Source organism: Pleurodeles waltl, chromosome 7 (assembly GCF_031143425.1).
Source record: "Pleurodeles waltl isolate 20211129_DDA chromosome 7, aPleWal1.hap1.20221129, whole genome shotgun sequence".
Classification (NCBI taxonomy): Eukaryota; Metazoa; Chordata; class Amphibia; order Caudata; family Salamandridae; genus Pleurodeles; species Pleurodeles waltl.
Window position 1 is genome coordinate 1275788414 of NC_090446.1, and position 23848 is coordinate 1275812261.

At 41.6% G+C, this 23848-nt stretch overlaps 1 protein-coding gene across 1 annotated transcript in view; it reads right to left on the reverse strand.

The window, feature by feature from the left end:
• LOC138247027 (extracellular calcium-sensing receptor-like) overlaps positions 1–23848 on the reverse strand; it is a 148416-nt gene that overhangs the window by 104058 nt on the left and 20510 nt on the right. Inside the window, exons 3-4 of the mRNA XM_069201776.1 lie at positions 22519–22899; positions 822–1049 (exon numbers count right to left, since the gene is read on the reverse strand). Of these exons, the coding sequence (XP_069057877.1) occupies positions 822–1049; positions 22519–22899 (609 nt within the window). The remainder of the gene's footprint in view (positions 1–821; positions 1050–22518; positions 22900–23848) is intronic.

The window sequence follows — 23848 nt, forward strand, 5'->3', positions numbered from 1 at the left end:
TATTAATTTTGAATTATTTTGTTATTTTAAAAAAGGAATAGACAACTTTTAGATAAACATTAAATAAAATGTTTCTGTATTAAATGTACAAAAATGTTTACCATTGATTAAACACACATTTTAATTAGAGTTATTAAACATGTTTTTATTTTGTTCAAAAATATTTATAAAACTATTTAATATATTTAAAATATTTAATCGCTTAAGAAACATGCAATGTGTAGAGTTTGATTCCTTTAACATTTTATTTTGTTCTAGGGCATAACTAATTATTTTAATTAATTGTACATGTTTAAGTTCCATTAAAATATGTTTAATATAGATTTTCAAATTAATACACTTTGCTAATTTCCCCCACAATTTCCCATAAGAATACTTCTGCCACAGTGTTGGAGATTTCCACCTGCGTATGAAAAGTCTAGTAGTATCTTTACATTTGGAAACTCACTTTTAGATGTCCCTACCCTGTGAGCTGAGGGGAATGGGGGCAATAAATCTACACTCCAACATGGTGAATAGCGAAAAAGTACAGAATAGTATCTAGATGCAGAAGAACATTAGCCTTTGTTAATAGGGTTCTGTGTACATCTGAAGGGCAGTAAGTGAAAAGTGCCATTATAGCAGATCGTCTGATCCTCATTCACTGGTATATTTTAAACCTCAGCTGCAAGTTTCATTATTTGGGGTAAAGTTTCTAACAATGAAAGGGCTCAGATTGAAAATCGAAAAACTCACACTGTTGGTGAATGACAACCAACACCTATGTTAAAAAATAACACAGCACACTCAAGTGCATTCACATTGACGCATATTATTATTACCTCTGCGTATCCCCCGCTCCAAATGATGGCGCTGACATTAATGGTGATAGCGTGATTTTCATCCCGCGTGGAATCATATTGTCCAACTTTTATAAATCGGCTGGTGTGATCGGGTAGCAGCTGCCAGTTTAAAATGTCATAAATGGCAGGAAAATCGCCATTGTGATCAAAAAATAATGTGTCCCCATCTGAACTGTGTAAGACAACATTTCGTATGTGTCGGAGCAGCTGGCGAGATAAAACGTTTTAAAACCGAATGTTAGTGGCATAATAAGTTAAATTAGCATCTGAAATAAATATGACCGAGTTTGAGCAGTCACCTTAATTCCATTTTGATTTCCATTTTGACTAACAGATCACACTAGTGCCTTACCAAAGACCTTCGCCAGCATAAGTTCTTCACCAGCACAAACGTGAACCACTGATTATTAATCTGGGCACACTATTAGAGCGCCTCAGGCCAGTTGCCAAAAGATGGGGGTAGCCGGGGCACCACTTATGCTCACACCATGTTTACAGATGCCCGCGAAGGTAGCACTGTTTTTCCACTGCTGCAACTCCTGCTTCTACTATACACGCTCCTTTAGACAGACCCGCCAGGATATTGCGGCATCGATTTGCAAATTGGAAAAAATTGGAAAAAATTGGAAATTTTGCTGCACAAAAAAGGACATTTTGCGGCATTACAGGGAGTGCAGAATTATTAGGCAAGTTGTATTTTTGAGGATTAATTTTATTATTGAACAACAACCATGTTCTCAATGAACCCAAAAAACTCATTAATATCAAAGCTGAATATTTTTGGAAGTAGTTTTTAGTTTGTTTTTAGTTTTAGCTATGTTAGGGGGATATCTGTGTGTGCAGGTGACTATTACTGTGCATAATTATTAGGCAACTTAACCAAAAAAAAATATATACCCATTTCAATTATTTATTATTACCAGTGAAACCAATATAACATCTCAACATTCACAAATATATATTTCTGACATTCAAAAACAAAACAAAAACAAATCAGTGACCAATATAGCCACCTTTCTTTGCAAGGACACTCAAAAGCCTGCCATCCATGGATTCTGTCAGTGTTTTGATCTGTTCACCATCAACATTGCGTGCAGCAGCAACCACAGCCTCCCAGACACTGTTCAGAGAGGTGTACTGTTTTCCCTCCTTGTAAATCTCACATTTGATGATGGACCACAGGTTCTCAATGGGGTTCAGATCAGGTGAACAAGGAGGCCATGTCATTAGATTTCCTTCTTTTATACCCTTTCTTGCCAGCCACGCTGTGGAGTACTTGGACGCGTGTGATGGAGCATTGTCCTGCATGAAAATCATGTTTTTCTTGAAGGATGCAGACTTCTTCCTGTACCACTGCTTGAAGAAGGTGTCTTCCAGGAACTGGCAGTAGGACTGGGAGTTGAGCTTGACTCCATCCTCAACCCGAAAAGGCCCCACAAGCTCATCTTTGATGATACCAGCCCAAACCAGTACTCCACCTCCACCTTGCTGGCGTCTGAGTCGGACTGGAGCTCTCTGCCCTTTACCAATCCAGCCACGGGCCCATCCATCTGGCCCATCAAGACTCACTCTCATTTCATCAGTCCATAAAACCTTATAAAAATCAGTCTTGAGATATTTCTTGGCCCAGTCTTGACGTTTCAGCTTGTGTGTCTTGTTCAGTGGTGGTCGTCTTTCAGCCTTTCTTACCTTGGCCATGTCTCTGAGTATTGCACACCTTGTGCTTTTGGGCACTCCAGTGATGTTGCAGCTCTGAAATATGGCCAAACTGGTGGCAAGTGGCATCGTGGCAGCTGCACGCTTGACTTTTCTCAGTTCATGGGCAGTTATTTTGCGCCTTGGATTTTCCACACGCTTCTTGCGACCCTGTTGACTATTTTGAATGAAACGCTTGATTGTTCGATGATCACGCTTCAGAAGCTTTGCAATTTTAAGAGTGCTGCATCCCTCTGCAAGATATCTCACTATTTTGGACTTTTCTGAGCCTGTCAAGTCCTTCTTTTGACCCATTTTGCCAAAGGAAAGGAAGTTGCCTAATAATTATGCACACCTGATATAGGGTGTTGATGTCATTAGACCACACCCCTTCTCATTACAGAGATGCACATCACCTAATATGCTTAATTGGTAGTAGGCTTTCGAGCCTATACAGCTTGGAGTAAGACAACATGCATAAAGAGGATGATGTGGTCAAAATACTCATTTGCCTAATAATTATGCACTCCCTGTATAGCAGCACTTTAATTTACTTTGATCATTCCTTTTCAGTCTTAAATCAATGGAAACTGTTTTAGCAGCAAATTACGGAAAAAGGAGCAATAGCCGGCATGCATTGGTGGCATGGTACACTAGTTAGTCAACACTTTTTAATATGGGATTGTTTTCTATATGGCACATACTAGCTCTTAGAACATCAGTGCCTTTCATAACACAGCAACACATTTACTTATGCAGCTGGGGCAGTCTATGGGAAGGTCAATGAGTGAGATCAGTGGAATCAGTTATAAATGCACACAGACTATTCAAGAACAGGATAAATCCCAGGATTTTTCAGCAATTAGTGTTGCCCTTGATATTAAGATAAATGCATTTAAGGAACACATGAAGAAGACATGGGGCCTGATTACGGGTTTAGTGGATGGATTACTCCGTAACAAATGTGGTAGCTATGCCAACTGCTGTAAACACGTTCCATAGGATACAATAGAATTGTAATTTGGCGGATGAGATATCCGTCACGTTTGTGACGCAGTAACCCTGTACTTCAAACTTGTTATCAGGCCCATAATCTGCAACAATGAACCTACTATGTACAAGCAGATCATTACAGAGGCTTCGTTGAATGAAAGAGTCAAACATCCAACCATTCCCTTACCTCAGGGAATATGCATAGTGCAATAACATACAGCAAGATTTTGCAGTTGATTAGGGATCTTGTGAACAAAGCAGGCAACTTTAAAAATGGACCGCCCACCAATATCCAAACCAGCTTAACTAAGGCAACATTGGGGTGATGCAGTCAGCCCATGAGGCCAGACGGGCAGCAGCATGTAGTAAGACTTTCATCTGAGCAATATATGCTTTGGGGATCCCAGATACTATGGTAATCCCAAAGTCCAGTCTGGATAGATTTACACAGTGTATCACATTTTTCATGTCTTGTGTGGATAGGTAAGGTTTGATACCTCATATGAGTTTGAGTTGGTAATTTGCCACTCTTGTTGACACATTAATGGCCTTGAGGAAATTTATTTTTTTACAGGGTGAAATCTAGAGATTTGGCTTTTTCTGGGATAGTAGCTGGGAAGTCTGGGAGGGTGTTTGAGGCTAGTCATTCTCCAAGAGGCATAGCAGATGCACTAGGTGTAAGAAGAAGTCTTCTGGGTATTTAATTTGAGATGGTGAGTTTTCACTAGGATTGTATACTGTCAAGAGTTTCGCCCAGTTTGTATATGTCAGCGAGGGAGGAGATTCTCAGATATAGTTGTGTATCCTCTGCAAATTGATGATAATATATATCTGAGTTCTTTAGGAGATTACTTAAAGGTTCCAGATAGGTACTGGACATAGCAGGAGCTAAATTGAAGCCTTTGTGGCCTCCTTTAGAGACTTTCATAGAGTTCAACAATGCATTCTCTACTTTGATCAGTTGAGAATGGTTTTTCGGGGATGATTTGCACCTTTCCAGGACCCTTGAGAGAGCGCAATTTAAATATTACATGTTGTAGACGTGAAAAGCTTATGTTTAACAATGCTGCATTAATAATTGAAATGTATTCATAAACGTAGAGAATTGTTCACCTGTGTAAAACTAATGTTAACTAGAAGAAATAATCATTTACAACAGAGCACATTAACACGTATAAAACTGCATTCATTAGAACTCGTATATCTTAAGTTAGCGTGAGTTGAAAATTAGCTGTGTAACTCTCATATTGAAGCATATTTTCTGTTTCTCCAGTGTGCTGACTTGCAAAAGGCCATGACCCAGCGATTGTTCTTTCTTCTTATTTATTCGCAACAATGCCCAACTCTCTCATCCGCATGCTAGTAGCTTTATTATAACATTTATAGGCTTTGCAACAAACATGGACACTTTCAAGGACAATAAAGCGAGGAGAAGAGAACTCTTGACCCGAAGTGTGTGCCAAGGAAATGAAGTAACCCGGGATATGCCACCTACGAAAAACATCAATTATGAAGACGAATTAGGTTTTAGAGAAATATCGAGAAATGACAAATGCATTACTTAATGTATAATTTGATTGGTTACCAATAGTGGAGTATAGTGACTGACCAATAGAAATTTGGGGGAAGGTATCCTCGAAAATGGATAAAAACCCATGACACGGGAGACTCGAGAGACTTAGGTAGGGAATGATATCGATTGCATCCAGAAACTCTGTCACTCTGTTTGCTGACTTGAGACTTAATGAACCATCCTTGTACATAGACTGCCCAGTTGCACTTTTCCTCCTTAAGGGGAGAGTGTCCCTTGCTTTTAACTTAGGTAGACTGATGGCGACCTAACTGATGTCCTGAAGACGAAGACTAATCCTGTATGCTGACCTATTTCGAGGAGGGTAACTATCATTAATGAAATCTATTTTGCCTTTTCTTTCTAGGTGCCATCTGCTGTATAATTTTGTTTGGAGACATTAGCTAGATGTTTTCCAAATTGGTGTTCTAAATTGTTTTTGCATGAAGCCCAACATGCTGATGCTAATTAGTGGGTAGATGAGGCATTCATCTTGACTGACAAAACTGACGTGACTGACTTGATGTTATGCTGAACTAAATACTTACGAGGCTTTACGCATTAGATTTGTTAATCTTTTCATGTTACTATCCTCTGTTGGAGATCTTTGCATTATTGTCGCAATCATGTTTATGCCTTTGTTTCTTGATTAATCCATTTGCTATTAGATTGTAATCAATAGGGAATAAAATTCACAAAACTTTAATAAGGTGTGGTTATTCATGACTGAAAGGTCATGGTTGCGTCGAAAGGTTTAACTAATGTGTAAAGTGAACTATATTGTGGTGTTATATGTTGAAAATGTTATCAATGTATTGATTGGTATATTGATCAGTTATCTCGTCTTACGGTGTCTCACCACTGGGTCCAAAGATTCATCGGCCTAAAACGAGTCACGATGTGTATAAATTAACATAGACGGACCCGTTATCAGTTCTGGTAGCAGAGCGACGGTTTGGCCCTTGGGGGCCCTAGGACGGAGTTTCATTGTTTGATTTGTTTTTCTATGATAATACAATTTGGAGAGATGATGAGTGGCTAGGTTTGCCATGGTTTTCCCGGGATCTCGGAGCCTGCCTAAATGAGTTGGGAATGTTCTCCGCGGCATAGTATGCGTGGTTAGGGTCTTTGCGCTTATTAAATCTTATGCATCTTGCAGGTGGTTGTGGAAATTTGCGTGTGTCTAGGACAAATTAAGTGTTGATTAGAAGGAGTGGGCGTACTCCACAGTATGAGAGTAGGGAAGTCGGCGTACTTCATGTGAATGCAGCACTTAATGCTAAAAATTATCCACGTGGTTGGTTGTTGTATACGGACCTACTGAGGTCTAAGACTCCGGAGTATGATGGTAAATATGGTTTATGTTGTAATCTGTGCGGTTTAATAGGTCAATCGGGCGTGGTTGACAAGTCAAGTTTCGAGTTTTAATGGATGTGTGAAACCTTCGATGGAGATTTGACAAATTCTAAAGTACACTAGAAGGAGTCATTGACAAGTCGAAAGTAGGATTTGCAGGTCGAATTCTGCTTGCGTATGTGGGAACTGAGAAGGAGAAAGTAGCGGCCGAGGCTTCAAGTGAAATCTCTGTAAAGTTCTGAAGCGAATGTGTTACCCTTCCTGTAGTAAACCGACAGATTTGTGTTGTCATTTTAAGGTGCTTGCAATAATTCGCATTAGTTTGTATGAATCGTAAGGAGTTAATGAGGTGTGAACAAGCCGCAAGACTTTGTCAGCCGCAGTGTGTGTGAGTGTGACGTCAGTGGTGCCGCGCTGAGATAGGTCAGATGTCTAGAGGGGTCGCGAACGGATTGGCTGCCGTCCGTGAGAGGCAATAGGTTGAAAAAAGGGTAGGTGAAGAGTGTCCTGGGAATTAAGCCGCTTTCTGATTAAATACAAAATAAAAGAATTGCAAAAATGAATTTTGTTAAGGCATTCAAAAGCGCTTTGAAAGGAGACGTATATATTGTCGCAACCGATGGGGAACCTACACCACCTGAGGGTACTCCAGCTTACACAGTTATGGAGGAGAAGGGTGTTGCACCTTGTTTATGGATGAAACAATGGCGCAAATTAACAGAGAAAGAGGGGTGTCTAGCGTTTCCAGAACATGGAACATTCAATCCGAAGGTGTTAGAAAACTTGATGTGGATGTTAAGTACGCAGAAACCACCTCCGAGACCGGCACAATACGAGGCTTTGGCGATTTGGGACCTGATGGCTCTTAAACATAGGCAAGAAAGGTTTCACAGAAGATTGACAAGAGCAGAAAAATCCTATGCAGAAGCGAGATGGGACAATGAGAATAAAATGTGGAGACGAGGAATAGTAGATGGGTTAAAGCTGTTTCCAGCAATAACACAGGGAGAAGAGACACAGGGAAAGAAAGCTTCTTGTAAAACCAACAAAGATTCAGGTAAAATTAAAGAGAACAAAAGGTCCTGGGAAGAAGAAGATGATTCGGATGATGAGGCGTTTATGGATAGATTGTTACATGATCGACCGCCACCGTATGCGGTGAGCGACAGTGTTCCGAGTACTAGCTTGGATCCTGGGAACCAGACGCAAGAGAAGGGAGTTACTGATACAGTACAGACTAGTGATACAGCCTCGATACAGAGTGGTGACAGTGTACCCACTGCACCAGACTTACCGATACAGTTGCAGCCTCCACCGCAGATAAAGAGAATTTACCCTGATGTCCCAGTGCTTGAAACTACTACAAACTTGATGGTGCCGCCCGACCCGATATACACAAAGCCAAGGCTGATTCAGATTGAGTCAACTCCAAAGCTGGTGTCTCAACCACCACAGCTGATACCGGGGTATAACCCTGTAGCAGGACCACCATTAGTACCTGTTCCGGGTACGCTGGAACAGACCTATGGTGTTGCTGCCCCAAGGAGTCTGGGTCCAGGCCAGACACCGTCTGCTATATCGCTACCTATTACTGTTGGTCCCCCAGTACCGTTATATGGGCAAGGTAAAACAGGGGTGTGCGATCAAGGAGTGATGACACAGGAAGCGATAAGAGGAGGGCCTATGGGAACTCCACAGATAATGGCTCCTGGAGAACAAGTAAATGAGGTGCCGAGACCCCTGATGGATCTTAGTCCAGTCGGGGCACCTCTTGAAGCGATGCGTCAGGCAGGTTTGGGAGTCTTAACTCCCCAAACTATGAGTACAAATACCTCCCACACTCCAATGATACATGCAGGGAACATTTCACTACAGGGGTTTACAGTACAACAGTTAAATGAGTGGTTAGAGAAAACTTGTGCTTCACAAAAGACTACAGTGACCACAATCGATCCGGAAAAGAAAAAACAAGATGAATATCTGAATTTTGTACAATTAGGAGCAGAAGCTGCTGAATTGGTGGAAGGAACTATGGGAGTGAATAGGTTGGAATCATACACTGAGGCAGAATTGAGATACCTATGTCCCAAGATCACAAAAGAGGTGGGAAAAATACATCAGAGATTAGCAAACCTGGCAGACAAATATAACATCGATATCGGAAACACTAAACATCTAAAGAGAAGTTACAGATTAGATTTTGACACTAAAGATTTTGAACACATGAGATCTGCAGGCATGAAGACACACTTGAAAGAGTTGTTGCAAAGTGCACAAATTTGGGGAGCACTAGAGAAATGGGAAGGCCGGTGGGCAAAGAAAAGAGTTAAGGGGAAAAAAGATAGCCCAGGGTCTAATGAAGTAACAACCACACCCAATTTAGATTCGGTAAAAATCCTACCTATGAGAGAAACAGCTGGTGGTGTCTTAGTCCATGTGCCTTGGTCCAGGGGAGACATTTTGTCCTTTATGAATGATTACCCTAGGTTAAGAGAAAAAACGATCGAGTGGTATCAACAGACAGATAGATTCGTGAAGCTTGCAAAGTGTCTTTGGGAAGACTTGAATACTTTATTTGAGATCATTGTTCCACCAGACTTGTGGCTCGAGTGCAAGAGAGGGGTAGATTGGCCCACGAAAGAGCCGGCAAAGGATAAGGTGACTGGAGCACATTCTGAAGAGGTGATGAAATATTATCATAAAGTGATTGAGTTTTTGAAACAAAAGGTGTCGCCGAAGGTGACTGATTGGCAGAAAATTGACCGGACCTCTCAAGAGGTTAAAGAATCAATACATGCGTATTATGAGAGATTGTTGAAAGCGTTCAAACATTACAGTGGTACTGAGACCATCGAACCAAAGGACATGAATCATCTTGTGTTTAGGTTTGTCGAAGGGCTGAGACCGGAGGTCAGCCAGATGATTAAAAATCATTTGATTTGTTGGCAAGCTAAACCAATTGATGAAGTGTTGCAGTATGCAAAATACTGTAGTGATGAAATTGAGTTGAAGCAGAAAAAGTTGAAGGAGAAGGTGATGGTGATGCAGATAAGGGCTGCACAAGCTGGAATTCAGGGAAATGGTGTTCAGCAGATGATACAACAACAACCGCAAATGAATGGTGTGTTTCAGGCACAGCTGACAGGTAGAGGTCGAGGTTTTGTGAACCGTAATTCTGACATGAATAATGTTGTTATTCAAAATGACGGTCAGGTAATGAAGAAGATGTCACCTTGTCATGCGTGCGGGGGCATGGGGCATTGGAAACGGGATTGTCCGAATATGGTGCAGGATGGTACAGTTCAGCAGAGCATCAATGCCGGTACACTACAAAATACACGAGGTCCAAGAATGAGATACCAGAACCCGAATTTTCAGAATACTTTGGTGCAAATGCCAGGGGTACATCCCATGCAGCAAATACAAATGCCGCGTTACCAAACAGTGTCAGTACAACCGATGCAACAGCAGATCCCTATGGTGCCTAGACAGCAAATGCAGTTACCTCTAGCTCCGATGGGACAGCAACAGGTGACGCTTCCTCAGCAGGTCACAGGCCAGGTAACAAATCAAAATAACACTGTACAACAATTCCCATTACGAGGTGAAAGTGACATGAATGAAGAATGGTCAGACGACAGCTCAGACAGTGAAGACTGTAGGCTTGCAGCATCTTTAGAGGTAGATCAAAGAGGCCCATATGTAGAGGAAAAAGTAATGGGCTATAAGGTTTCATTTTTGGTTGACACAGGAGCTACACGCTCTACAGTTCGCAGTGTAGAAGTACCGAGATTACCTCTTTCAGGGCGCACCATACAAGTGGTTGGTGTGGCTAACCAGTACCTGACAAATCCAATTACTGACCCAGTGCAGGTTGAAATTGGAAATTTCCAAGGCCTGCATAGATTTGTTGTATGCGATTCAAGTCCAGTGTCCTTACTAGGAAGGGACTTACTATGTAAGACCAAATGTTCGATTACCTGTTCCAACGATGGAATAGAAGTTCAGACAAATAGTGATGATGAAGGAGATGAGGGTCAATTAATAGAAGGAGGAGAGACGAATGAAGATTACCCTCTAATTACTCTATTCCCAGTATTTACTTTGATCGATCTACCTGCTGATCTACAAGGGTCGGTAACAGAGAAAGTGTGGAATTTGACTGGAAAAGAGGTTGGATTAATCAAGGGAGTAGGGCCAGTCAAAGTGCAAATAAAACCAAACGCAGTGTTCCCACAAGTACCACAATACCACATGACTCAAGATGTCCTCATCGAAGTGACACAGATAATTGCAGATTTTCTCAGACAGGGAGTTTTAAAAGAAGTTCTGAGCAGCCCATGTAACTCACCTATTATGGGTTTAAAGAAGCCCTGTGGAAAGGTTCGAATTGTGCAGGATTTGAGAAAAATAAACGAAATTGTGATAAAATGCTGCCCTGTGGTACCTAACCCAGCGGTAATAATGTTCCAGGTTCCTTGTGATGCTGAATGGTTTACTGTAGTAGACCTATCACAAGCATTTTTCTCAATACCTTTTCACGAAGATAGCCAATTTTTGTTCGGTTTCAAATTCCTGGATAAGGTGTACAGCTGGTGCAGAATTCCTCAGGGGTTTTCTGAGTCACCATCCATCTTCAATCAGATATTGAAGAAGGATTTGGAACCTCTTGTGCTGCCTTTTAATTCGACTCTTGTGCAGTACATTCATGATTTGTTGATTGCATCCAAAACCAGAGACAGCTGTAAATACGATACCATTGCATTATTGAATCATTTGGGAAAGAATGGAGACAAAGTGTCACCTAAGAAGTTGCAGTACTGCCAAAAAGAAGTGAAATATTTGGGACATCTGATTGAGAAAGGATCCCGAAGAATATCAAAAGAAAGAATAACAGCTGTTTTACAATTGAACCCCCCAACAACAAAGAGAGATGTCAGGATGTTTCTGGGAATGGTAGGCTACTGTCGCCAGTGGATACCCAATTTCTCGATCATCTCAAAACCCTTAATAAAATTGACAGGAAAAGAGGTCAAGGATGAACCATACACAATCACTTTGACAAAAGAAGAGCTTGAGTCATTCTTAGAGCTGAAGGAGTGCATGTGCAGGGCTCCAGCACTAGGAATGCCTGATTATGAGAAACCTTTTCTGTTGTTCTGTCATGAACGTGATGCTTGTTCTTTGTCTGTTTTAACACAGGTCCACGGAGATGCAAATCGCCCTGTAGCATATTTTTCAGCTACTTTGGACCCTGTCGCAGCAGCCTTACCGGGTTGTTTGCGAGCAGTCGCAGCAGTTGGTCAAAGCCTTTCACAATGTGAGGGCATAGTCATGGGATACCCTTTGACAGTATTGGTTCCGCATTCTGTTGAAATTCTGTTGACCCGAACTAAGACGCAACACATGACAAATGCACGACTTACCAAATATGAGACGATTATTTTGAGGTCACCAAATGTTACACTAAAAAGATGCACTGTGCTGAACCCGGCAACTCTACTTCCCAATGAGAATACAGAAATCAAAGATGGGGAAGAATTTGAGCATGATTGTCTTGAGGTGACTGAGCTCTGTACCAAACCTCGCCCAGATATACAGGATACCCAGTTAAAAGAAAACGATTGCATTATGTTCGTTGATGGGTCCTGTTTAAGAGATTCAACAGGAACATTGAGAGCAGGTTACGCAGTATGTACCATATCTGGCATAGTCGAGGCCTCTTGGTTCGAGAAAGTGTTTTCTGCACAGGTGGCAGAATTAATAGCTCTTACAAAAGCCTGCCACGCTGCTGTGAATTTGAAAGTCACAATCTATACTGACAGCAGATATGGATTTGGAATTGTGCATGATTTTGGCCCTCTGGTCACAGAGGGGTTTCATGACATCCTCTGGTTCACCAGTAAAAAATGGAGAACAAATAAGAGATTTGTTACATGCGATTCAGTTACCTTTTGAAATTGCCGTGGTGAAGTGCAGTGCTCACACCAGATCACAAGACTTTGTGTCAATGGGAAACGGTTACGCAGATCAAGTTGCAAGATTTTGTGCATTAAACTGTATATCATTTAAGGAACAGTGGGAATTGTTACCACAACCTGAGAACGACACAACCCTAAGCCTGGCATTACGAGTGGTTGATACCCTAGACGAATTAAAGACATTACAGAGCCGTGCTAGCAAAGAAGAAAAACGTTCCTGGCAGAAAAGGCAGTGTGTACAAAGAGCAGATGATATGTGGGTTTCAGAGGAAGGAAAACTGGTTCTGCCAAATAGTCTTCTGTCACAATTTGCTCGATTATATCATGGGCAGGCACATTTAGGAAGAGATGCCATGATCAGATCTTTTAAAATTGATTGGTTCAATCCAAAATTCAGACATGCCGCAGAAATTACTTGTCACAGGTGCATCATCTGTCAACAGATGAATGCGGGAAAAGGAACAGTGGTAACTTTGAGCCACATTGGAAGAGCTGGAGGTCCATTTAACAAAATGCAAATGGATTTGATTGAAATGCCTGTTTGTGGAGGATTGAAGTACGTGTTGTTGATTGTGTGTGTTTTCAGTCATTGGATTGAGGCATACCCCACACGTAGGAATGACAGTCTTACAGTTGCAAAACTATTACTCAGAGAGTTAATACCAAGGTTCGGGTTTCCGGTTTCTATAGAATCAGATAGGGGAAGACACTTCGACAATGAGGTGATCAAACTTCTGTGTGCCGCACTCAACATTGAGCAGAAGTTGCACTGTAACTATCGCCCTGAAGCACCAGGACTAGTTGAACAGATGAATGGTACCTTAAAATCAAGAATAGCAAAAATGTGTGCAGCAACAAACATGAAATGGCCAGATGCATTACCTCTAGTACTGATGTCTATGAGAAACACGCCAGATAAGAAAACAGGACTGTCCCCCCAAGAAATCCTCATGGGTAGAGCAATGAGGTTACCAGCAGTACCTGCAAATGCACTACTAAATATTACAGATGATATGGTGTTGGACTACTGCAAAGGTTTGTCTGACGTGATTCGCTCTTTCTCTCACCACGTGGAAGCTAACACATTGCTGCCAAACGGCGAACCAGGACATTCTTTGCAAGCAGGAGATTGGGTGGTTGTCAAGAAGCACGTGAGGAAATCGTGTCTTGAGCCACGTTGGAAAGGGCCATATCAAATAATATTGACAACCACTACTGCTGTGAAGTGTGCCGGGGTTCCCAACTGGATACATGCCAGTCACACAAAGAAGGTAACGTGTCCTGTTGAAGAGGAACTTGAAGATTCCGGTACAGCAACTTCAGGAGGAGAAGTCTCAGAGTCAGAGATCAGTCAAGAAAGATCTGAGACTGCGGGAGAGCCCACTGAGAACAGCCTCGTCCCTCAAGCTAACAGTGAGTTCGAGAGAGGTGACAGAGTGCCTATCTCAGTTGAGGCAGCAGGAGAACTGAGACAAGGAGAGGTTCTCCCAGAAGCAGACGAATACAATTCAGAGCCTGAGTACAGTGTAGAACCGGAAGACGACAGAGACGGAGAAGTTGAACCGGTTGCAAGTCCGTCAAGAGAAAACACCATATCACAAGAGGAGGGTACTGTTCAACGTCCCGAAAGAAAACATCGAAACAAACCACACAGAGGTGATAATTGCCCAGACAAGCCACATCTCAGAATAAGGGAAATAGCAAACGAGACAATAATAGAAGAAAGTGATACTTCACAGGCAGATGATCTGAGTGAAGGAGAACAACAAGGTGAATGAAAATTAAAAAGAAAGAGGATAGCAAACTGAAGATACACAGGTCCTGAATGGGCATATGCTACAACCTCTGAATGGCAACAAGAATTCTTAGCATTCTGCTTTGATCGAGAGGTGCCAGGCCAATACTACGGTACCTGAAGGTGTTCTGCAAGAAAATTCGGATAGAATTGAAATCGTGAAAGCTGAAAAGAGAAAGAGACTTTAGAAAACTACTGGAAAGTGACATTAAACAGGATTTGACTTTAAGAAAACTTGATTATGACAAGCTGCTAACCTGAATTGACGAAAAGGGTCCTGGAGTGAGTGAAGACGCTGTAAAATACGCAGAAAGAGTTTGCCTTCTTAAGTTGATTGTTGATCTACTATTCTGATTCTATACAAACATGGCTTATAGTAGCAAAGGAAGTAAAGTATGTGGTTGGTTAGGTCTTATAATAGGTGTTGTATGTGCAATAATGATTGTAGGAGTGATTGTGGGAATGCTATAGAGGGAGAAAGAAACTATTAACGCAACTTCAAAACATGAAACTACCACTTCTAAACTATCACCATGGGAGAGGTTTGAGCAAGACGCAAGACACTTGCATGAGGGAACTAACGCAAAAGGGGAACTCTCTACTAATGTCTTCTATCGCTTATTGAATGAATATGTGGAAACTATGGATGCAAAAGATTGTTATGTGTGTACAAAAAATCCTTCATCTGTGCAGGAGGGAGTTACTTATCACAGCCTCCCTCTTATTTATGGGATTAGCTGCAGCTTGCTATTAACAAGATTCTATAATCAAGAGCATGTGCAATACTTTTATTCAAACTTGAATGTTGTGTTCTCTTTTGTGCCTGTGATTGAGTTCTTAAATAAGTTAGCTAAAGAGCATGATATTAAAATAGTTAGAGGTTTATTTGAGCCAACACTTACATTTGGAACTGCTTATGCACATCGCAATAATCTGACTTGCTTATTGTCTCCTGTAGAGAAAAGCTTTTTAGACCACACAGACGATAGACGCAAAGCATTGAAGGAAAGGTTAGAAAGAGGCTTAGAAAAACGCACTTATGCAAATAATTATGCTTACACGGCAATTAAAACACAAGGTAAATTAGCTATGGATGCATTACATGTAGGTAGACTATGGGGGTGATTATGACCTTGGCGGACGGCGGAGGCCGTCCGCCAAGGTACCGCCACCAAATGACCGCACCGCGGTCAAAAGTCCGCGGCGGCCATTCAGACATTTCCTCTGGGCCGGCGGGCGCTCTCCAAAAGAGCGCCCGTCGGCCCAGAGGAAATGCCCCTGCAACGAGGACGCCGGCTCAGAATTGAGCCGGCGTAGTTGCAGGGGTGCGACGGGTGCAGTTTGCACCCGTCGCGTATTTCAGTGTCTGCATTGCAGACACTGAAATACACAGTGGGGCCCTCTTACGGGGGCCCCTGCAGTGCCCATGCCATTGGCATGGGCACTGCAGGGGCCCCCAGGGGCCCCGCGGCACCCCCTACCACCATCCTGTTCCTGGCGGGAGACCCGCCAGGAACAGGATGGCGGTAGGGGGTGTCAGAATCCCCATGGCGGCGGAGCGCGCTCCGCCGCCATGGAGGATTCCCCCGAGCAGCGGGAAGTCGGCGGGAGACCGCCGACTTTCCGCTTCTGACCGCGGCTGAACCGCCGCGGTCAGAATGCTCGTGGGAGCACCTCCAGCCTGTTGGCGGTGCTCCCGTGGTCGGTGGCCCCGGCCGGACCCCCTATGTATATATAGGCCAAAATCTGATCAAGACAATCTATTTGTAGGTACGAGTGAATGTAGACATGTGTTTCTGTTTCAGAGTAAATGGACCTTTATGTTAAATGGACAAGACCCCGCGCTTCCTGGAATCTATTACATCTGTGGGTTAAATGCATATTATCGTCTCCCTAAGGGATGGTATGGGACATGTTATTTGGGAATAGTATTCCCAAAGATATACCAGATTGATGACTTAAAACAAATACCTAAAACGTCTGAAATACAACATACTAGACAAAAGCGAGAATCAGTGGCGGCTGTCATTGGTGACATATTTGGAGCTATAATCCCATCAGTAGGGGTTATCTTGAATTCTATGAAAATTCAAAGGTTGTCTACTATTGTGGATAACATGCTGACAAATTTTACAGGAGCTATACTTCTGATGGATACTGAACTTGCTGCAGAAAGAGCTATGACTCTTCAAAATCGGCTTTCTTTAGACATTCTTTTAGCACAGAGTGGAGGAGTTTGCAAAATGCTTAATGAACGACATTGTTGTTCATATATACCGGATAACAGTAAGAAAATTAGAAACATGCTTACTAACCTTACTAGAGATAGCACAGATTTAAAGGATCTAAAAGAACCTGGTGTTTGGGAGAAATTTGGAAAAGGAATTGCCCGAGTGGGAAGCTGGTTTACAAACATTTAGAATGGGGTACTTGCAAAAATTATGTTGGGTCTATTAATTGTCTTAGTTTGTTTATTAGGATTATGGGGGGCATGTAAAATTAATGATAAAATAAAAAGAAATTGAACTAAAAGAACCAGAAGAAATGAAGAAAGTGAAAGAGAGAAAATGTTCAATGAGATATGGGAAAGCTCACATAAAGGGCAAGATGTTGAAATGCGTATCATGCGCAAGGTGAAAAATTAAAATAAAAAATTGTATGATGACGAGCATCATCAGAGGAGGGACTGAGAGAGCGTAATTTAAATATTACATGTTATAGACGTGAAAAGCTTATGTTTAACAATGCTGCATTAATAATTGAAATGTATTCATAAACGTAGAGAATTGTTCACCTGTGTAAAACTAATGTTAACTAGAAGAAATAATCATTTAAAACTGAGCACATTAACACGTATAAAACCGCATTCATTAGAACTCGTATATCTTAAGTTAGCGTGAGTTAAAAATTAGCTGTGTAACTCTCATATTGAAGCATATTTTCTGTTTCTCCAGTGTGCTGACTTGCAAAAGGCCATGACCCAGCGATTGTTCTTTCTTCTTATTTATTCGCAACAATGCCCAACTCTCTCATCCGCATGCTAGTAGCTTTATTATAAAATTTATAGGCTTTGCAACAAACATGGACACTTTCAAGGACAATAAAGCGAGGAGAAGAGAACTCTTGACCCGAAGTGTGTGCCAAGGAAATGAAGTAACCCCGGATATGCCACCTACGAAAAACGTCAATTATGAAGACCAATTAGGTTTTAGAGAAATATCGAGAAATGACAAATGCATTACTTAATGTATAATTTGATTGGTTACCAATAGTGGGGTATAGTGACTGACCAATAGAAATTTGGGGGAAGGTATCCTCGAAAAGGGATAAAAACCCATGACACGGGAGACTCGAGAGACCTAGGTAGGGAATGATATTGATTGCATCTAGAAACTCTGTCACTCTGTTTGCTGACTTGAGACTTAATGAACCATCCTTGCCCATAGACTGCCCCGTTGCACTTTTCCCCCTTAAGGGGAGAGTGTCCCTTGCTTTTAACTTAGATAGACTGATGATGATCTAACTGATGTCCTGAAGACGAAGACTAATCCTGTATGCTGACCTATTTCGAAGAGGGTAACTATCATTAATGAAATCTATTTTGCCTTTTCTTTCTAGGTGGCAACTGCTGTATAATTTTGTTTAGAGACCTTAGCTAGATGTTTTCCAAATTGGTGTTCTAAATTTTTTTTGCATGAAGCCCAACATGCTGATGCTAATTAGTGGGTAGATGAGGCATTCATCTTGACTGACAAAACTGACGTGACTGACTTGATGTTATGCTGAACTAAATACTTACGAGGCTTTACGCATTAGATTTGTTAATCTTTTCATGTTACTATCCTCTGTTGGAGATCTTTGCATTATTGTCACAATCATGTTTATGCCTTTGTTTCTTGATTAATCCATTTGCTATTATATTGTAATCAATAGGGAATAAAATTCACAAAACTTCAATAAGGTGTGGTTATTCATGACTGAAAGGTCATGGTTGCGTCGAAAGGTTTAACTAATGTGTAAAGTGAACTATATTGTGGTGTTATATGTTGAAAATGTTATCAATGTATTGATTGGTATATTGATCAGTTATCTCGTCTTACGGTGTCTCACCACTGGGTCCAAAGATTCATCGGCCTAAAACGAGTCCTGATGTGTATAAATTAACATAGACGGACGCGTTATCACCCTCCTTTCCATCCTCATGTGGTCATTCAAGATAGACAAGGATAATATGTTTGCAGGCTGAATGCAGCTGAGAGGCCACTTAAGATAAGCACGTACAAGCCTTCATTATCCATTACTGTAAGTGCATTAGCATTTATTTGCAAGAAGGCTATCTCTGGATCTGATGTTCTTGAAATCCTGATTGAAACTCATCAAGCTGATTATTACCTTTAACAAGGCAATGGGCAGCAACGGGTTGGCCACGCATGAGGTTGGCCACTCTTGGGCCAGAGCCAGGCCCTGTCGGAAGCCAACCATGTTGCATGCCCAAGAGCAGTGCTTAATAGGGGAGTTGGGTGAATATGAAAAAAACAACTGGAAAGTCATCAGAAAAAAAAAAGCTTAAAGTGACATCATAATTAGGCATGGTAATAGGATTTTAGGTTATGTTAAAACAACCTAAAAATGAACTGAAAAACTAAAAGTTTAATTGATGTTAATATGTAAAATAATTTTCCGTGAAGCAAAGGGACCTTTGTTGCAGTGCATGGGAAACATGAGAACATTTTTCTTGACTGGTTCCGGCATGCAAAGTATGGTCGTCCTGGACAGGTAGTCAGCTGGCAGACATGATGTTGGAAGGATTGTCTTTGATAGGGCAAGCCTTCAGCACTATGCCCCTAATGAATGTTCAATGGTGAGGGTTTTCCAGATGGCAGAACCAAGGCAGCTTTGCATAAAGTTGGGTTCTTAGGTGTCATGGTGACATGGTGGGCAAAAACATAATGCACTAGAATGCATCCCAAGTGCCAGTGGCTGAAATGAATTCAAGCATTTCACCCCTCATTTTTTTGTTTTCCTCAATGCATCAACCTTAAACATGCCCAGACATGGGTCCCATGCTCACCATGCCATAGGAGTCAAGCTGCACATTTTTGATGAAGCCGAAATAGGCCAAAACTAGTCTGGTATTTCTTGTGTTTCTGTGCAGAGGGAAGCTCGCCTGGCAATTTGGTCTGGGCTGTTTCTAATGGAGCAGGGCACAGGGCTGATTTGCATATGCTTGATTACTCTCTTAGGTGACATGGTGGGTAAAAAAATGGTGGACTGGAACGTGACTATGAGTTATTAACAATGGCTGAGCCTTCAGAACTGGTGACTGAGCCAGTAGCATCTCCAAACATTTGCTCCAGTTACCTTTTAATGAAACAGAAAAACGAATTTCTCATAGTTCTCTTTTTTTTTAAGTCTTTCTTCATTTTGTGATAATAACCAATGGAACATTCTTCTTCATGTGCTTGTGCTGGTTTGTACATCCCTTATTTGATTAACTGTATTGGTGTTGCATTTTTAAACTATTATCAATGAGTGAGTCGTGGATACGTTTAAGGGACATTTGGTTAGTCTATGGACACCATTGTCAAGTCATCCATCTACTGTCTTCTGAGAGGTGCTCAACGTTATTGAGAAATATGTTTTCCCATGTACATGATCTTTGACATTTAGCGATGGGACTGTATTTTAACCACACAGGCTATCATCCAGTAATCCTGCCAGACACAATGCCATCACTGCCCACAATTTTGATGGCCTATTTACTAAATTGCATGTGCAGTTCATCTTACCAACCTCCACAGTAACCCGCCCAAGCAGAAGAACATGTTAAGACATTTGCCTATAGAAACTAAAGAACTACACCAATGTTTTCCCTTGGTGCCCAAATGTAAATGCAATTACAAAGAATATGTCATACATTTGCATAGTTCATGAGTCCACATCCTGTTGTCCTTTGTCAGTCAATGGTGATTGTTCTCAATTATTATGATTAGGTTTCATTGGGTCGTCATGGTTTTTATGAGTACCTGAGTGGGTTGAAAAGAAGCCCTGAGATAATTTGGGAACTGGAGATTAGGGACCCTCCACTGGACACATGTATAGATGTTAGGTTGATGTCACTGAGAGTATGAAGACAAGTAGATTGTGAAACTCGAGAAAAAACAATGATGAGAACATAAACCACCAAAATAGAGGTTGGAACAGTGCACAGGATGATATCTCAACTTGAAATGATTCAGGGGCATATTTATACTCCGTTTGCGCCGAATTTGCGTTGTTTTTTTCGACGCAAATTCGACGCAAAACTAACTCCATATTTATACTTTGGCGTTAGACGCGTCTAGCGCCAAAGTTCATGGAGTTAGCGTCATTTTTTGGCGTGAACACCTTCCTTGCGTTAATGAGATGCAAGGTAGGCGTTCCCGTCTTAAAAAATGACTCCCAGGCATGTGCGTGGTATTTATACTCCCGGGCAAAAATGACGCCCGGGAGTGGGCGGGGCAAAAAACCCCGCATTTGCGCCTCTTTTTAACGCCTGGGTCAGGGCAGGCGTTAAGGGACCTGTGGGCTCAGAATGAGCCCAGAGGTGCCCTCCCCTGCCCCCAGGGACACCCCCTGCCACCCTAGCCCACCCCAGGAGGACACCCAAGGATGGAGGGACCCATCCCAGGGAAGAAAAGGTAAGTTGTGGTAAGTATTTTTTTTTATTTTTTTTGTGGCATAGGTGGGCCTGATTTGTGCCCCCCTACATGCCACTATGCCCAATGACCATGCCCAGGTGACATAAGTCACCTGGGCATGGCCACTGGGCAAGGGGGCATGACTCCTGTCTTTGCTAAGACAGGAGTCATGTTAATGGCGTCTGGGCGCCCCAAAAAAATGGCGCAAATCAGGTTAAGACGATTTTTTTGCCTCAGCCTGACTTGCCCTATTTTGGGACGCCCAAACGCCATTTTTCCCTACGCCGGCGCTGCCTGGTGTACGTCGTTTTTTTTCACGCACACCTGGCAGCGCCGGTCAGCTAACACCGGCTAACGCCATTCAATAAATACGGCGCCCGCATGGCGCTTCAGAATGGCGTTAGCCGGCGCTAATTTTTTTGGCGCAAAACTGCGTCAGCGCAGTTTTGCATCAAAAAGTATAAATATGGCCCTCAATCTCTAATCAGGTGTAAACGGACAATCAACATTGTATATTCTGTGTTCTTCACAACATGTCTGTTAGTATGCTTAGTTGGACCAGGGTGGGTTCTCTATAAATATTTGTGTATGTTAATTTCAGGTGTCCCAGAGAATATGAATACTGGACAAGAATGAGAGCCCGTGACTGTACAGGTTAGCATTAAACTACAGGCCAAAATGTCACCCAAGAGGGGTAGTTAGTTGTTATAAGCTACAGTGATGAATATCATTTATTCTACTCTGTAATGTTACAAATCAATGCTGAATCGTTCTTGTAAATAAAGAAATCTCTATGTATCTACCATGCACTGTATCTTCACATTTATCCTATATTAGTAAGAATTGAAATAAATATCCACCTGAGTAAATACTAATGCATTATTATTTCTTTTTTTGCTCTCTTTTGCTTTCAAACATTTATTTTAGATATATGAAGTATGACCATGGAGTATCACTGTCACACTGTATTTGTGCACTGTCAAAAAGAAATGTGCTATGGAACAACTGTTCTGCCATCATTATTCTAACCATAATTTGCCTCCTGCCTATTTCTTCGTGATGAAGCTGGGGTTTGAGTGCATCTTGTAAGCAAAATATTTAAAGAATCAAGAACTGCATTGAAGACGTGGTAATGGATTCTTACCTCCCAAGGAGTGATTGTCATTATTTTGTCCCATGCTCCTGTATCAAAGGATTGGTATCTGCCAGAGGATAATAGATGATGCAATCCAAGTGCTACAGCATATACAGCAGTGTAAACACTGTACACTGCTCTAGAGTTGTGAATGTCATATATGTTTACATCAAGAGTGGACACCAATTCTTCTCCAGTGCATGTTCTAGGTTGCTCCTTAGTCCCAGCACTGTTTAAGCTTGCAGAATGTGAATCATTGTTTGTCCAGCGACAAGCAAAAACATTCTCCCAAAATGAGTAAATGAATATGTCTCTTTGGTGTTTAGAAGGATGAACTAGGGAAAGGAATGTACTGAATCCAGGTATTGCTCCCTCATGGAGCGCAAAAACAATAGTGCCATGGAAGATACTCCACAGTTCTTTCCGAACAAAAGCAGGGAATGCACTCCAGCTGGTGACACCTAGCCAAACCTTCCCACTGACATTCTCTCTCAGGAACGCCTCCATTAATGGAATAACTTGCAATTTGGTTACATATATTACAATTGCCTTAACAGATGATTTCTTAATGATTTGGACAAGTTTAAGAATCTTGGCTCCGGGATTTTGCACTGGAAAGGTCTCAAAGAAGTCAACACAAACTTCACGTTTTTTCACTTCTTCATAGAATGTAAGAGCTCCAACTTGCCCAAAGTCATTGTCTGATGCAATGATCCCAATCCATGTCCAACCAAAGTGTGCTACCAGTCGTGCTAGTCCTGCAGACTGAAAATTATTATTGGGCACAGTGCGAAGAAAAGCTGGGAACTCAAGTTTGTTACTCAGGTAAGACAGTGATGAGGCATAACTAATCTGAAAAATAATGATATAAACATTGCTCGTGCTTATTAAGGTTCGCAAGCTATTTTAAGCATGTCAGAAGAAAACTATGTAGTACATATGCATAGTCTTATATGTAGTTTGAACATATCACTACTTTTCCACAGTTGTGGAGGAGTACCTTCCCTACCAAACTTGCAGTTCCCACGGTCTATTTGGAATTGGTGAAACTGACACGTTTTGCTGGTAGATCCTCTTTTTGTTCCTGTGGCAGAAAATGTGGACCATCTTCAGGACCTTCTGACATTTGGCCATCGATCAAAATACCTCAGACCACCCACCCTTTGTTGGGTGATAGCCTAATGTATTCAATTTACTTTTTACTACCAACGACAACGCTTGATGGTCCCTACCAGGAAAATAAATAACTGACTTCCAGACATTGGAGAAAACTCTCAGAATGCTAGAGGCATTTACTTTCAAAGCAAATAAATAAACACTGCTTTGCAGTTTGTTTTTTAAAAAACAAAAAAAGTTTTTGTGTAGGCACATTGAACATGGCACATGCACAGCAATGCACCCACTGTGGCAACAGCTCCTCTGAAGGCACGGAGATCTCGGACTGTCTTTTCAGAAAGGGATGCAGATTAGCAATCTTTAAATGAAGTCTATTGATTTAAAACATGTTACGAGTCCATGTCATGTATATATTATAGATTTAATATATGTATTTTAAATGTATGTATGTAGAGCGAGAGGGGTAGAGAGAATGCATGATGGATAACTATATAATGTCGGCCTATAAGAGATTATGGTGGGGTTTATAAACCATGAGGCTGAAGGCTAATGTTTCTTCAAGGCTAATATTAAGGTACAACATATGTTTATTTTGACAGACTCATTTCCAGTCTGTTTCTGCACTAAACTCCCCGAGATCGTCAAACAATCAATTCTGTTCAGGTTTCTTTGAGAATTCTGTGCA